General features: G+C 40.5%; 1 protein-coding gene across 18 annotated transcripts in view; it reads left to right on the top strand.

The window, feature by feature from the left end:
• Window positions 1-15448, top strand: part of LOC129711276 (receptor-type tyrosine-protein phosphatase S-like) — a 382253-nt gene that overhangs the window by 248502 nt on the left and 118303 nt on the right. For 11 of the 18 annotated variants that reach the window (XM_055658803.1, XM_055658805.1, XM_055658818.1 and 8 more), the window contains 3 exons: window positions 2281-2414; window positions 3272-3416; window positions 13241-13546. In XM_055658803.1, the coding sequence (XP_055514778.1) occupies window positions 2281-2414; window positions 3272-3416; window positions 13241-13546 (585 nt within the window). The remainder of the gene's footprint in view (window positions 1-2280; window positions 2415-3271; window positions 3417-13240; window positions 13547-15448) is intronic. The other 7 variants (XM_055658814.1, XM_055658817.1, XM_055658819.1 and 4 more) reach the window with 1 other exon arrangement.

Here is a 15448-nt window from a genome sequence, read left to right as displayed (position 1 = left end):
ATTTTTTTTGCTTTTCAACAGGTAACTTTAAAATCTCTTTTGGTAGAAAGGAACAATGTCACCTGGCGATTCCTACCTGATCTTCAACTGCAATTGCCTAAGTGGTGATCCAAAGGCAACAAATGCAATTGTCATTGCGGTGATTTAATGGGCTGTGCCCATGAAAAAACTTCATCACAATTAGATATGATAAGATCTTCTCAATGACTCTGTTTGACCTTTCAAGTCCAAGTGCTATAAATGTTAATGAAATAACAAATTCACAATGTAGGATGGTAACTGCAGAATTGGATTTCATTACACAGCAGAATCGTGAAAAAAATCATTCCCCCCTTCAAGTACTTAGCATTAGATCAAATTTGCACCATTAGATTTGGTGTGGAGTGTCATGTCTTCACCTCCTGACCTGCACTGCAGTACATAAGTCAGACACTCAGTTTGGGTTGCTGACTGTTATCTGCCAGCCATTTCTTGAAAGCAATCAATACTGCCACAAACTGCTGTTACAAATCACTGCATCTTCACAAAGGCAGCAATAGCAAGAGTAATTGTAACATTGTGTACTGGAGAGAAAAAAAAATGTATTGTTGGAAATATCATTGTATCATTTCAAAGAGAAAGGTTTGCTGAGGCGGTCAGATTTCTCAATTGCTGTTTCAGTGTAAGACGGTGTTTCAGATTGGCCATTAGACCTCCCGGCTGGTGGTTCTCTGGAAACACTCCCCTCCTCCCCCACAATGGTATTTGGATTATCCAACTGAGGAGATGTTAGATGATTCAAGACGTCAAAATAATGGGTAGAAAAGTGGTTCTGGAAATCATGGTCTTGGAAATTGAGAAATAACTGCTCCCCCTCAGTCACTACCATTTTCTCCCAGTGCTAAGAATGTTTTTTATGATTGAATAACTCATTCTCATTCTCTGGTCTTTCCAAATAACTATGCTGCACTAATTTAGATTAGTGCTACAGCATGGAAACAGTCCCTTTGACCTGCCAAGTCTGAATGTTTTCTGAATGTTTTTAAGAGAGAGTTAGATTTAGCTCTTCGGGCTAAAGGAATCAAGGGATATGGGGAAAAAGCAGGAAAGGGTACTGATTTTAGATGATCAGCCATGATCATATTGGATGGCGGTGCTGGCCCAAAGGGCCGAATAGCCTACACCTGCACCTATATTTGTATGTTTACTATGAGTCCGCGCTGACCATTGATCACCCGTTCACGCTAGTTCTAAGTTATCCCACTTTTGCATCCATTCCCTACACGCTAGCGGCTATTTACCGAGGCCAATTGACCTTCAAACCTGCACTTGGCATGTGGGAGGAAACCTACATGGTCACAGGGAGAACGTAAGAACTCAACACAGACAGCACCCGACAACACTGCCCTGCACACTCGTTAGTCAAGGTATTGTAAGCCTGTCACCATGCGTTCAGTGAATTAAGGAATGAGAACTATCTAAGTATATAAAGCCAGGATTTAGGCTGGGATGAAATTGAAGATTGAAATATCAATGATGGTGGATTGTGAGCACCTTACTGTGTAGGCATCTCCACATGTACAGTATTGGCAAATTGAAGTGCCCATCTAATATTTAAACATACGTGCACTGCTCACTGGATTTGAATAGGATTGCTTTTCTTCTAGGTTTCAAGGTCATTATTGTCACATGTACCAATTTAGGGTTAGTGAAATTTGAGTCTATGTAGTTTTAACAACTCTGACATAGCAGTCGTGGCCATTTGCGTCTACTGGCCTCCCTTGTGGTAAGTCGTAACTTTGTAAAATGTAATATATCCACTCCCAAAAACTATTTGAATGTGAGCAGAAAAGGACCGAGGCAAAGCCAGAAGAATTATGATTTCTCTAAATCCAGAGGAAGGATAATGGTGAGAAAGGTGTCAGCTGCAGATTGCGACTTAAGGGCCTGTCCCACTTACTCGACTTTTTCGGCAACTGGCGACATGTTGTGGTTGACACCCCACGACACTCGCGACATGTCGCCAGGGGGTCGCCCGTATGGTCGTGAGTAGTCTCCTAGTCACCCACAGAGTCGTAGCGTCATTCTGGTTGCCGCTGTATTTTTAACATGTTGAAAATTTTAGGCGTCCTATGATGGGTGCCGGCAGTCGCCGAAAAAGTCGCGTAAGTGGGACAGGTCTGAACTTTGAGATTCTTTGAAATTCCGTTCCAAATACCAAAGTACTTGGTTACACGCAATCAGCAGATCTCAAATAATCTACATTTAACATTGGCTGACTATCTTGGCCTCTTCTTTCAGTTCCTGGGCAACCAATCAACTTTGAAGCCACCCCTAAATCTGAGACAACAATTGAACTGCATTGGACCGCACCCAGACAAGATGAAATCATCAGTTATGAGCTGTACTATCGCGATGATGACCAGGGGAAGAAGGTGAGAAAATGCTTGTGTGCCAGGGTGCAGCTTTCCTTTTGTCTAACACGGGTTAATTAGATCAAAGTAATTGGCAAACTACCTTTATTTTCCCCACATCCCGACCCTGGTGCGGAACAACACAATATAATTCTTTATTGTCTTTACTTAGAGTTCAGAGATACAGCGGCGAAACAAGCCCACTGAGCCCACACTGACAGCGATCACCTGTAAACACTATAATTCCTACACTATCATTTTACAGTGCAATTTACAGAAGACAATTAACCTATATATCCTGCACGTCTTTTGAATGTGGGTGGAATTCGGAGCACCCGGAGAAAACCCACGTGGTCACAGGGGGAATGTGCAAACTCCACACAGACAGCACCCGTAGTCAGAATCGAACCCGGGTGTCTGGCGCTATGAGGCAACAGTTCTACTGTTGCGCCATTGTACCGCCCATTGTTGTTGTTTCAGGGACCCAGGAGCTTTTCCCATCTCCTTTCATCAAACCTTAAGAACAAGCTCATACCGTACCCAGGTCAAAGAGGTGTTCTGAAATAGGTCCATTAGTGTATGGATATTACAGCTTAGTCATGGTCCAAATTGTTACTCATATCCTTGCGCGGACAGGGGGAAATGTTAAATTTTAGTAACATCTGTAAAGTTAAAGTAAGCCAATTTGCTGTGCAATTATTAAAGTATGTTCTTAAAGGGGGAGGGGGGCGGGTTACACATCAACACCAGAACACTATTTTGCTGTACATCACTTCATATTGTATACAATGCCACACGATATCCACTAACATCTAGATCTTAGGTGTTGCCTGAACTGTTCTTGGTATAACATCAAGTGTCTGAATTTTTTTCCACAGGAAGTGGTAAGCTTTAAGCCTAGCACGACACACATTGTGACCGAGCTCCACCCCAACACTCTGTACTACTTCCGGTTGGCTGCACATTCCTCACACGGCCTTGGCGCTTACACCTCCGAGATCTCTGCCCGCACTCTTCAGGCCAGTAGGTTTCATTCCACATTCATCTTTCAAACACTTCCAGTGTAAAGGGCGTTGGGTTTCTGGACAACTGCAAGCCAAAGGTTCTTGTGAAAAGTTGCTGGGAGCTGCTTTAGAGTGTCCACTCTCATTGAAACTAGGAAAGTCTATGTGGAGCAGTGGCTTTGAATATAACATGGATAGGTGGGGTCAACGTGTGTACTTTATCATGGCTTAACGTTGAATATCCTTTAGCAAATGGCTTTGGACTCCATACTCAATGTACAGTTGACAGTGATTAATTCAACATTATTTCCCACCGCTCGGCACTGTTTTAATAATCTCACTCAATGGTCTGTAAGATTTGGAATTATTCATGTGATTGCCAGGCTGTGCTGTTAAGTGTGGCATGGGAGTATCGTTACATCAAATCCAATCAAAGTTGGTTGTTGACATGCCTTGATTTCCTTGCCTCTGCCAAAAATAATTTGCTTCCAGGTATAATGACATTGCTACGGCAAATTAAAAAGCTCAGGGGAATTCTCCTTCGGAATGAATGTTCTCCTTTTCACATGGGTGTAGTTCCAGCACCCCACATTACTTGAGAGGAACTCCTTTTTTTGTTAGTGAGTCTGTTTGTAGTTAGCTGCTTATAGCACAGTCTACATCCTGGATCAAGCACTATCATTGCAGATTCAGAGCATCAGTTTGGGATAACATCTCCCAGTTGGCTCCTCAGAAGACTTGACTTGACAATGCAAATCCCTGACCTCTATCGCCTAGAAGGGCATGGCCAGCAATACAGGGGAACCCCACAGGCTGCAGTCTCCCTGCCATTCACACACCACCAAGACTTTGAAACGTATCACCATTCCTCCATTAACCCTGGCTGAAAATCCAAGAAATTTCCTACCCAACAACATTGGGGGGTCATTTTGACCACTGCAGCATCTGCAGCATTTTGACCACTGCAGCTGATTAACAGGGCATCTCACCATCAACTTCTGAAGAGAATTAGGAATGATCAATAAATGTCCCCCATGCCCTCAACATCCACTTCCCAAAAATAATCCTTAAAAAGGTGCGATGTTGAAATTGAAGGAGATACAGTGCCAGGGAATGGGATTTGAATTGGATCTCTGATTATAACTGGACATGAATATGGGGAACTGAGTGTGACTCTTGGTGATGTAGATGTAAGGAATGCCATTGTTTAGAGTCTTGGTGAGGGGTGTGGTGTACTAATCAGTTTTGGGAGATTGAGGTAAGAAATGCACTTGATTGACCTGTAAGAAAGTGCCCAATGGCTAGTCATTTGGTTGGGGGGGATTGACCAGAAAATTGCTTAAAATGTAGGTTGCAGGAAGGAAGGTCAGAGAACAAGGCGGTGTGGGCAAAGTGGGATGGCGTGTTGCATGGGGGGGAGAACAAGATTTGGGAGGTGTTTCAGCAAGAGTAGTGAAACCTGAAAGATGTCTGTGATACTGATTTTTAAAAAAGGGATGGGCAATCTTCCATTCATTAGTTCTGGTGAAAGGAATACTTTATCAAGATTAATGAGAAGCAATAAACATACGTTTCTGAGGGATAGAGAGATGTGGAAAATATCCATGAATTGCACAAGTTAATCCTCTGGTTGTGTTGAGGAAGCAACTAGTTGAGCTAGGTTGGGTTGGCAGTGAGTGAGATATGTGCTGTGGGTTGGTTTTATGATGGGATTTCCTTAATAATGTATGGGATATTTGGGGCACCAATGGGTGATTTATGTTAACAGCTATGCCACAAACCATTTTCGGGTAAGGTTCCTATTTGCTGGCATCTGCTAGTTGGTAGACCACCAATGCAAGCTTTGTGATGGACTGGACTGGACTGGACCGGACAGGATAAAATTAGAAAAGTCACATAAATTGAGGTTGAACCAATATTCATTTTTAATTTAATGGATTCCTACATGAATGGGGTATTGGCTAGCCATTTAATCACAACTTTTGATTGTTAATTTATGCATTTTCTTGCTACATGTGAACTTCCAGTTCCCTTTGCATATTTTTCTCTTATATTCCCAATCATTTTGTTCTATCACAAATGGGAGACCAGTTCAAACAGAAATCCTTGCGTTGACATTTAAGCTTCTCATCTATTTTTGTTCATATTATTTTGTGTGAGGCACACTGGTATTCCAATACAATACAATACAATACCTTTTATTTGTCATTTGAACCTCACATGAGGTTCAAACGAAATTTGGTTTCTTCGTCAACTTTGGCTTATGCCAGCAGACATTGTAACCAAATTGGCCAAAACTGGTATTGGTCCCCAGAAGCCCAAAGGACCACTTAATTCAACACATGAATTACATTTATTGATAATCTAGATGGTTGCTCATGCAAAACACAAAGTCTGGAGGTCAGGCAGCATCTGTAGAGGAAATGGATAGTCAACATTTGGTGTCGGGACCCTCCTTCAAACTTTACTCATCCAGTTGCATAATAAGAATTTATTACCCACACTATGCATATGACTGAGGATAAATTTCAATCAAAAACTACTTTTTTTAACAAACAATTAAATATATGAACACACTTTATCTCCTCCTGCCCCCTTGTATCTATCTGCTTTCTCTCATAGATAAACTGAAAAGAATAAAATGAAACACCAGGATATTCTGTAAACCTATTTAAACCCTACAGAAACAGTTAGATGTGGTTAGGCATTCCTTCATTACTGAATGATTTGCCCTGCAAAAGACATTCATTACAGCTTTCAGGATTAAAAGCTCTGCTAACACTGCCATTTCATCAGTGTCACGTTATAATTGATTACTGATTCTTGATCTGAATATTATTTTATGCATATTTCTTGTAAGCATAATTAAGGACCATTACAATACATACACCCAGTGGAATGGTTCTGTATACAATATTGTATACCAAATGCAGAATTAGAAGTTTTTGATCCAAAAGCGTACAGAATGGATCCTTTTAACCCAATCTCAATTAAACTAAAGAGAACAATCATGGGAAGCCTTAGATTTAGTGATTTTTGTTTGTTGTGAATAATGCTTTTAATGTCACAGTTATAGAGATGCAACATGGAAGCAAATTCCTCAGCCCACTGAGTATGTGCCAACCACAACGCACCAATTTTCACCAAACCTACACTAACCCATTTTATTCTCCCCACATTCCCATCAACTCCCCTTGGATTCTTCCACTTATCTAGACACAAAGGGAAACTTACAGTGGCCAATTGACGGGCATAATGTGATCTGTGATGGGAAACCAGCGAAAACTCGGAGAAACAACCAAACTCCACACATAACCCCAGATATTAGGGATGAACCCAGATCACTGGAGCTGTGAGGCATAAACTCTACCACTGTGCTCTCCTGACCTGGCCAAGAAGAAAATGGCTATCATATCTACAATTCCAAGAGACCAGTATCTTTTTCTTCTTGGTTTTCAATAAAAAACAGCTTAACTAATACTGAAATAAATCAATAGGAAGATGTTTTTTGGGGCATATACCATTATGAATTGGGGATAAATGTATCAATGCCCAATGTCCATGTTTTCTTCATTATTGTGCTTCTGAAAACCACTTTTTTTCTGGACTTGATCCCATTGCCACTATTCCTGGATCAAATTGCTTATCCCACAAATATCGCTGGGCACTAATAGTCAACATGCACCCTTGCATACCAAGGTCCATTTTCCATTTATCCATGCAATGATACATTGGAGGCAGGTCTGGGAAGTTAGGCCACTTTGTTCTGCGTAGCAGTTATCATTGGGTACTTCTGCAACCACCTTTTTTTTTTTTATCACAAAGTATTTACATTGGTCGCACAGAATGCAAATAGATAAGGATGATCAGAAAACAGCCCTTGCAAAATAATTAACTGGTCTAAAGAATCCATTAAACTGAAATGAATATTAACTCTAACCCATTTAGAGATGCTCCTTGATACCATCTTGATTTGGTCAATGATAAGCAATTTGGAAAAATGACTTTGAAAAGTACTGAAAGGGAATTTGCTGTTTGATTTGGAAAGATATTTAGTTAGTTTCACCAGAGGTCACAATAAAGTTATGGACTTTCAAACACTTAATCAGTAGGATCAGGTGAGTACAGACTGATACAACCAGCCAGTCAGTGGTGGGTGCCTGTCAAAGCCATCCGTTTGAAACAGAATTACAGGTGACCACATTTGGTCTGTCAGCATTTTCTGACCAAGTACCCATGTTCTTTAAAGTTTTGATGTTAAGGTTCTATTTTTGCATGTTAAAAGGGTCTTACATACATTGCGCTTCCAAATTATCTTTTGGTTTCCTCATCAAATACCCGTCAACAAATGTGTAGAATCTGGCGATGGTATTCTCCAAAAATCACTGCCTTTCTTTATTCTTCCCCTCCAACTCTAAAATAAAGTCTTGCTTTCTTTCTTTCGTGAATTTAGGCAGTACATTTGAAATTATCTAAGTCTTGAGTTGACCAGCAACCCAAGTTCACCCCTAAAGACAACTCTACATTAAAAAATGTTAAATAAATTCATTGGGTACCAGTGCTTCCAATTGAATAGTCACCTGTAGATCTGTTTGATTGGATTAATAATTGGATATCAAATGGTCAACATTTCTTGCCAGGAAGTAACTGATGCTGAGGGAACTTTATCAACTCAAAACAAAGTGAAGTTGCTTCAAATAACCAACTTCCTTCAATAAACCAACTACACCTGTAAGCTGTCCTTAAAACAGGCATCCTCTACTGTGGGCTAGTCTGTATTTTCAGGCAATTTTCTTATTCAAAGACGGTTAATATCAGTAACAGTTCCACAAGACCCTGTTGAGCTTCTCCTGACAGTAGTGGATGACTGAGTTAATCTCAGGGATTGGCATTCTGATCCCACATGGCCTGTTCCAAAGTAAAACTCCTGTCGAAGCAGCCCCACTTGTCATGAGTCTTTTATTGATGAATTCCATTCAATCAGGAACTCTTTGCTTTGTTTATCATGTGATGCCACAATCTATTTATGAGCTCTAATATATTGCGAGTCTCGAGTGGCAATGATCAGAATCCACAATTCACTTTGTAATTTAATGCTGTCAAATTTAACAGCCACAGTAGATCAAGGAAAGTGACATCATCACACCACTCGACATTTCTCACATATTCAGAAGCTGACACTTGCAGTGACATGACTTGAACTCACTTCCAACTTAGTGTAGGCCATGCTAAACCAATGCCTTTCAGCAGATGGAAATAATGTTGCTTACAATTATTTATTCATTTGTAGGATGCAGACTTTGCTGGGAGCACCAGCAAATATTGTCCATCTGTAATTGACGCTGGACTGAGGAGGCTTTTTTAAAATTTAATTACTTCTGATTTCTGGAGTCACACACAGATAGGCTGACGGCGTAAAGATGGCAGATTTCATTCCCAGGTAGACATTAGTAAACCAGATAGATTTTTTAACAAGTTAAATGTTTTTATGTTAAATTCCAGATTTAGTTATGACTTGAATTTATGCCATGGTGGGATTTCAACCCATGTTCTTGACTTAGTTAGTCCAGAACTCCTGATGCCATTGTAGTAACCCATCCTTTATGCTACTAAACACCTTCATTATAAAAGTTTGTATTCCACAATAGTGGTTGGAAATCTTTATCAATTCCATATTGAAATATTTATCTCAATTAGTTTTATTTTAATCACTTCCCGGTTTAGGGAGCATTAATAAATAACAGTGGCAGTTCCCTGATGTTAGTCAATGTTGTTCTCCAGCTTTGTCATAAATATTCACAAGATGGACGGAAATCATGTTCACGGAATACTTCAGCACCAGTTGGTAGACGTCAAAATCCATGACTTTGAACAAAGCAAAGCTAAATTTCAAAGCACCAAAACCTTTTAAAAATAGGATCCAATTATAGATTGATAGTTCCCAGATGGAATGCTTTGCCAGTCCCTTCCAAAGGGAATAGACTTTGGAATATTACATGTGGGCTTTATGAATGCTGCTGATCCCTGGGTTGTAGAAGTCTTGGAATGCTTACAAACCTATGGCCAATGATATGCTGGGAGAGAAAGGGTAGGTTAAAAAAGGTAACTCATGCATGCAAAGCAAGTCTTTAGTGTAAGAGCTTGAAGGAATGTCAGGTACGTACTATGAAATATACTTTAATTTGGACTGGTTTTAATTTCACTTTGTGTTAAGTTGTCGTTTTCTGTGCATGGATCCAGGATGTCCTGGAGTGTTTTGCGTAATTTATTTTTCTTGATTTGTATTTTTTTGGCCTGAAAGTGAGTATATCACCCAACTCCCCCTCCTAAATTTTCCAAACTTAGTCAATGTTTACTTCTAATAATTCTGTATTTTAAGATGCACTTGCACTGTGTTTAATCAAATGGAAATGAACTATTTGGGTACTTTGGCTGACACTGAGATATATTCCTGGCTGTTCTAAAAGTAATTTGATTTCCAATGCATTTGGTCTCTTCTTAACTTCATTGATAGGGCAAGGTATGGCTGTCTGCGGGATGCTTTGCAACTGCTCTGCAAGCAAGCATGCTGTTTGACTAAGATGATGCTTGCTGTCCAGTTGGTATATACTTGACTTTGATTCCAGCTTAGTCTGGGAAACTTGTCAGCTTAACCATGGTTAGAATATAAGTGAAGACAGTTTGCATATAGGAGCATTTACATCAAGATCCCTTTCCCATAGCTCTCGGCTGTTTTCACACACTATCCTTGGCTGACAGGATTTAATTTCAGACATGATAAAGAAGATAATAATACTGTCTGTAGATGTTGCCTGGAATGGATGGCTGTAGTTATAAGGAGAGATTAAATGGGCTGGTTTTATTCTCTCTGGAATTTAAGAGTCTGAGAGGATATGAGCATAATGTAGCCAAATGGGATTAGTGTTGATGGGCATAACAGGCATGGATGAGGTGTTGCTAGAGAGCCAATTTCTGTGCTTTGTGATTCTATGATCCTACCTGTCTGAATCTGGTGACCAACACAGTCATATACCGGAGAAACCTGAGAAATAAAACGAAATCTCTGCCAAATTAATGGCTTATCTCTCGGCAGCCACAATACGGAAGGCAGGTACTGAATAGGTGAGAGGCAGGCAAATTCATCAACAGTGGTTCGAGAATAACAAACTTCTATTTAATTGGGAAAGTAATTGGGACAAAAAGTGAAATAGAAGGAAAGGCAACGAATAAAAATAGCCTGGAAATCGCACAAGGATGCTGAAACATTCCTGTGGGACTTGGTAGAGTCTGTAAAAGGTAACAGTGGTGCAATTGGACAACAGAAGGATGAAATTGCAGTGTGGAGAGAGGTTAATTTGTTCATCTCCCCAAGGGGGAAAAGTGTTAACTTTTTTCATTTCGAGCCTCATCAAAAACAAGTGGATTCCACTGCAGCAAAGCGGGTCTGGATTGGAGTCTTTGTCCCCTGAAGCGTTACGACAGAAAGTCATCTGTAGACAAACAGCCCTTTAAAGTTCTGGTATTTTTTATTATCATGTCTGAGGACTTTTGCCATTACAGCTTGCCTTGTACTTAAATGTCACTGGCAGTAGAAACTCAAAACTTTCCAGTTATTTTTGATAGACCTATCCGCCTCATGAACCAAATACACTAGCTGTCGGTCACAGTCGAGTGTCCCAGATTTGCGGAATTGTTTTCCAGTAAGTCGTTGATTCCTATACAGAATAAATAAATGTTGGGGAAAGGTGTGCATTGAATCATCTAAAGAGGCAAAGGTGCTTGGCTGGATCTTAAATGGAGAAAAGCCTACATTTCCACAAAGGAAAATCTACAAGGCTGGGTCTGGAGATGTTTTGGGATAGGGGAGACACTGAGTCAATGAGACTGACCAGAGTTTGGTGTGGTGGTGTAATTGGGAGTTGCCAGATGGAATCTAGTTTGGGAAAATGTGAGGCTATTCACTTTGGGAAGAAAAATGAAAGTACAAATTATTATTTAAATGGAGTGAGACTATTAACAATATTGTGATTTTAAGGTAAAAATGTACGTGGAAATGTACGTGGAATATTGGAATGCAGGGGCTGCAAGTAATTGGGATGGGACTTAAGAATGGTGGGAGTTTTAACTGGTAATGAGGATAATGGCTGTGGAGTGGATGGTAGGGAGATGGCACTCAAGTAAGGGGTCAGGAAGCATGTGGCTAGTTGGTGAATGGAGTTGGGTTGATGATGGAATGGTTTGATTAGATAATTGAACAGGTCAGTGGTTTGTGTCCATGATCAAGTATAGGTCCAGAGCCTACGGGCGTGTTCGCAATCAGATCTGACCTGCAACTAAAATGGAGACTGAGGCCAAGTTGACCTTAGCAAAGAATATAAAAAACAGGAACAGGGTAAGACAAATTACTGTTGTTTAACCATGGTTGATCCAGTCTTGTTTGGCATACTTGCCTTCATTGGTCAGGGTATTGAGTACAGAGATGGGATGTCATATTATAGCTGTACAAGACGTTTGGCCATATTTTGAGGACTGTGTCCAGTTTTGGTCGCCCGCTTCATTAAATGGGGTGGTGTAGGTTTCAGGCGAGAGGGGAAATATTTAAAGTGGTTACCTTTTGCTCACAGAAGGTGATGAGTATCTCGAACAAGCTGCCAAAGGAAGTGGTGAATGCGGCTACGATTATGACATTTAAAGGACGCTTAGACAAATACATGGATAGGAAAGGGTTGTGGAGGGGATAGGTGCAGGCAAGCGGGACTAGCTCGGCTAGGCAACATGTTCAGCCTAGACTAGTTGAGTTCTGTACGTGTAGGTGGAGAGGGAAGATAATGTTTGGTATTATGGTGGGTAGAGTTAGTTGCATGAGGATGATAAGGTAGTTAGTGAAGTGGAGTACCAGACCAGCTCAGTGCTGCGAAAGCATGGTTGCTTCAGAATGACCAGTAATGGTTGCTCCTGGGATATCCTAGGATATCATGGATTTATTCCCCTGACAATGCTCCCTGGCAATTATTGTTATGCAATGCACAAATTGAATTGGTACTGAAATTGTGTTACACCATGCCAGGAAAGTGCCCACTGCACAAATGTTTTCTTTGATCACATAATCTATCTTTTAGGCCAATGTGTTTGAGACAAAAGAGACTACAGATTCTGAAATCTGGAGAAAAAATAACAAATAGCTGAACACAGTAGCTAAAGTAGAATCCGTAGAGGCAAAGGGTCGGTCTGCATTTCAGGTTAAGATCGAGCATCATTCCAGAAAGATCAACAATATCTTTGCCTCCACACTTGCTGCTTGACCCACTGAGTTTTTGTTTTGATGAAGGCCAACATGTTTCATTTGAAATGGTGGCTTGCGTAGAAGATAAAAGGAGTGATAAAGAATAATGTTACCGATATGGTTGGCAAAAAAATAAATAGAATGGCAGTTTTACAGGGATGCCAGGAGTCCAGACTATCCTGTCCTCTCTCTCAATGAAGTGTGTGGAAGAGGCCAACTGTTTATGTGGAGGTGGAATAAATTAACCTTAAAATATTAATAAAACTGAAATCAATTGAAAAGCCTTCCTATTCCAATTCCTTCCCAAGTAAGATTTGTGTAGTATTTAATTTGATCATTCAAACAACCTAGTTCCTTGTAAGGACAGGGTTGTTTTTTGTTTAAACATTATACCAGGTTTTCTTATTACTTTAGTGTCTTTTGCTGTTTTTTGTGTTTTGTTCAGTTTTTTGAGGAACGTTTTCCTTTTTTATCATTTTTTTCTTTTTATTCCATTGTTTTTATCCTCTTCCCTCCCATTGTTTTTTAACTCCTTCCTCTACTGCAACTGCCTGCAATAGAACCATCCGCCCCTCCTCAAAATGTAAAGTGCACCAGTCCCAGTTCCACCAGCATTCTGGTAAGTTGGTGGCCACCACCACCAGAGAGTCAAAATGGCGACCTGGCAAAGTACAGTATCAGGTACCAAGCGGTGCAGGGAGAGGACACGGAGACCCATGAGGTGAAGGACATTCCACCGAAGACCACGCAGATGCGGCTAGAGGCACTGGCGAAATGGACTGAGTACCGGGTGACGGTAGTCGCACACACGGTGGTGGGACCAGGTCCAGAGAGCGCACCTGTAATCACTCGCACAGATGAAGATGGTAAGTCTGATCAACCCTTCTCTCTGTATTTTAATGTTTGATGTTAAGAACTTCATGGAGGTCATTGAGTTTCATTCTATGATCTAACATCCATAGCATAACAAAGTTGCAAGTAAAAGTTTGAACTTATAAAGGTGTCGTTTCAATTAAGATTGCACATTGGAGAAAATAAATCCTGCTTTTCATTTATCTTTCACTTTCATAACCATGAATGTTTCCCAATATGGTCTTTAGCCCCTGCACAGTTAGATCTTCTGGCCTATCGAGAACACTGTTTTAAGATCTCTGTAACCATTTTTTAATTATGCCATGCCCAGGAGAGAGCGTTTGATGGGACCAAAGATTGTTCCTAGTCATTGGTAGCAGATGTGAATTGTAACCAGTTTCCAAAATTCATTGACTTCAACAGAACCGGTTTTGGAAATAGATTGCTGTGCATAGCAGATAGCACATTAAGGGATTAGAACGACCATTGCACACATATTTTTATCCTGACACTTTTTTAATAATATTCTTTCTTATCCATTTTTCCTCTTGCAGCATTTTACCATTCTCCTTCTGAGAAGTTGGTCACAAAACTGTATTCAGGGAAAGGGAGCTGCTGTCCTTGGATGTAAGAGATCAGAAGATAGATTGATATGAGATCACCCATCTAATAATTAACAAATAAACATAATATGCTGTAAAAATTCAGCAGGTCAGGCAGTATGCACAAGTATACAGCGTGGAAACGGGCCCTTCGGCCCACCAAGTCCGCATCGACCAACAATACCCGCACATTAACATGTTGTATGGCAGAGTAGACTTGATGGGTCGAATGGCCTAATTCTGCTCCTGTCATAGAAACATAGAAATTAGGTGCAGGAGTAGGCGATTCGGCCCTTCGAGCCTGCACCGCGATTCAATATGATCATGGCTGATCATCCAACTCAGTATCCCGTACCTGCCTTCTCTCCATACCCTCTGATCCCCTTGGCCACAAGGGCCACATCTAACTCCCTCTTAAATATAGCCAATAAACTGGCCTCAACTACCCTCTGTGGCAGAGAGTTCCAGAGATTCACCACTCTCTGTGTGAAAAAAGTTCTCCTCATCTCGGTTTTAAAGGATTTCCCCCTTATGCTTAAGATTTCCCCCTTATGCTTAAGATTTCCCCCTTATCCTTAAGCTTATGTCACTTATGACCTTATGACTATCCTACACACTAGGGACAATTTTACATGTATACCAAGCCAATTAACTTACAAACCTCGACGTCTTTGGAGTGTGGGAGGAAATTGAAAAGATCTCGGAGAAAACCCATGCAGGTCATGGGAAGAATGTACAAACTCCGTACAGGCAGCACCCGTAGTCAGGATCAAACCCAGGTCTCTGGCATTGTAATGCAGTAGCTCTACTGCTACGCCGCCATGGCGCCCACAATTCTGAAGTCTTATCATAAGAGTAGGCAAGGTAAAAACCACTGTTATATTTCTGGGAAGGGAAGTGAATGTTTAAATAGAGGTATAGGTCAGGACATTAAGGAGAACAAAGTAAGGTGATTGATTTTGTGCTGTGGCAAAGTGATTTGCATCCACACAATTGCTTAAATTGCCTCTCTCTATTTGTAACAGTACTGAGGCTTCACACCTTAAATTGAAAATATTTTCAGAAAGATTTGAGATGAGGATGAGGTGAATTGAAGAATCAACCAAACAAATGGAGATAAGGAGCAATTAAACCCGTGGCACTGTGGGCATCCTGAGAAAAGTGAAATTATAGTTTAGCACAATGTGAATCAATAATCTTAACACAAACCATTTTGGGATAATACCAGTTCAATTATCACAGTATATAATTACAGAGAATAATCGCAGAGCAAAATGAAATATAAACTTGAGGGGGAATACTAAATAAGAATAA

Source organism: Leucoraja erinacea, chromosome 29, assembly GCF_028641065.1.
Source record: "Leucoraja erinacea ecotype New England chromosome 29, Leri_hhj_1, whole genome shotgun sequence".
Classification (NCBI taxonomy): Eukaryota; Metazoa; Chordata; class Chondrichthyes; order Rajiformes; family Rajidae; genus Leucoraja; species Leucoraja erinaceus.
The sequence above is the reverse complement of the archived record's forward strand: the minus strand, read 5'-3'. Positions and strand labels throughout refer to the sequence as shown.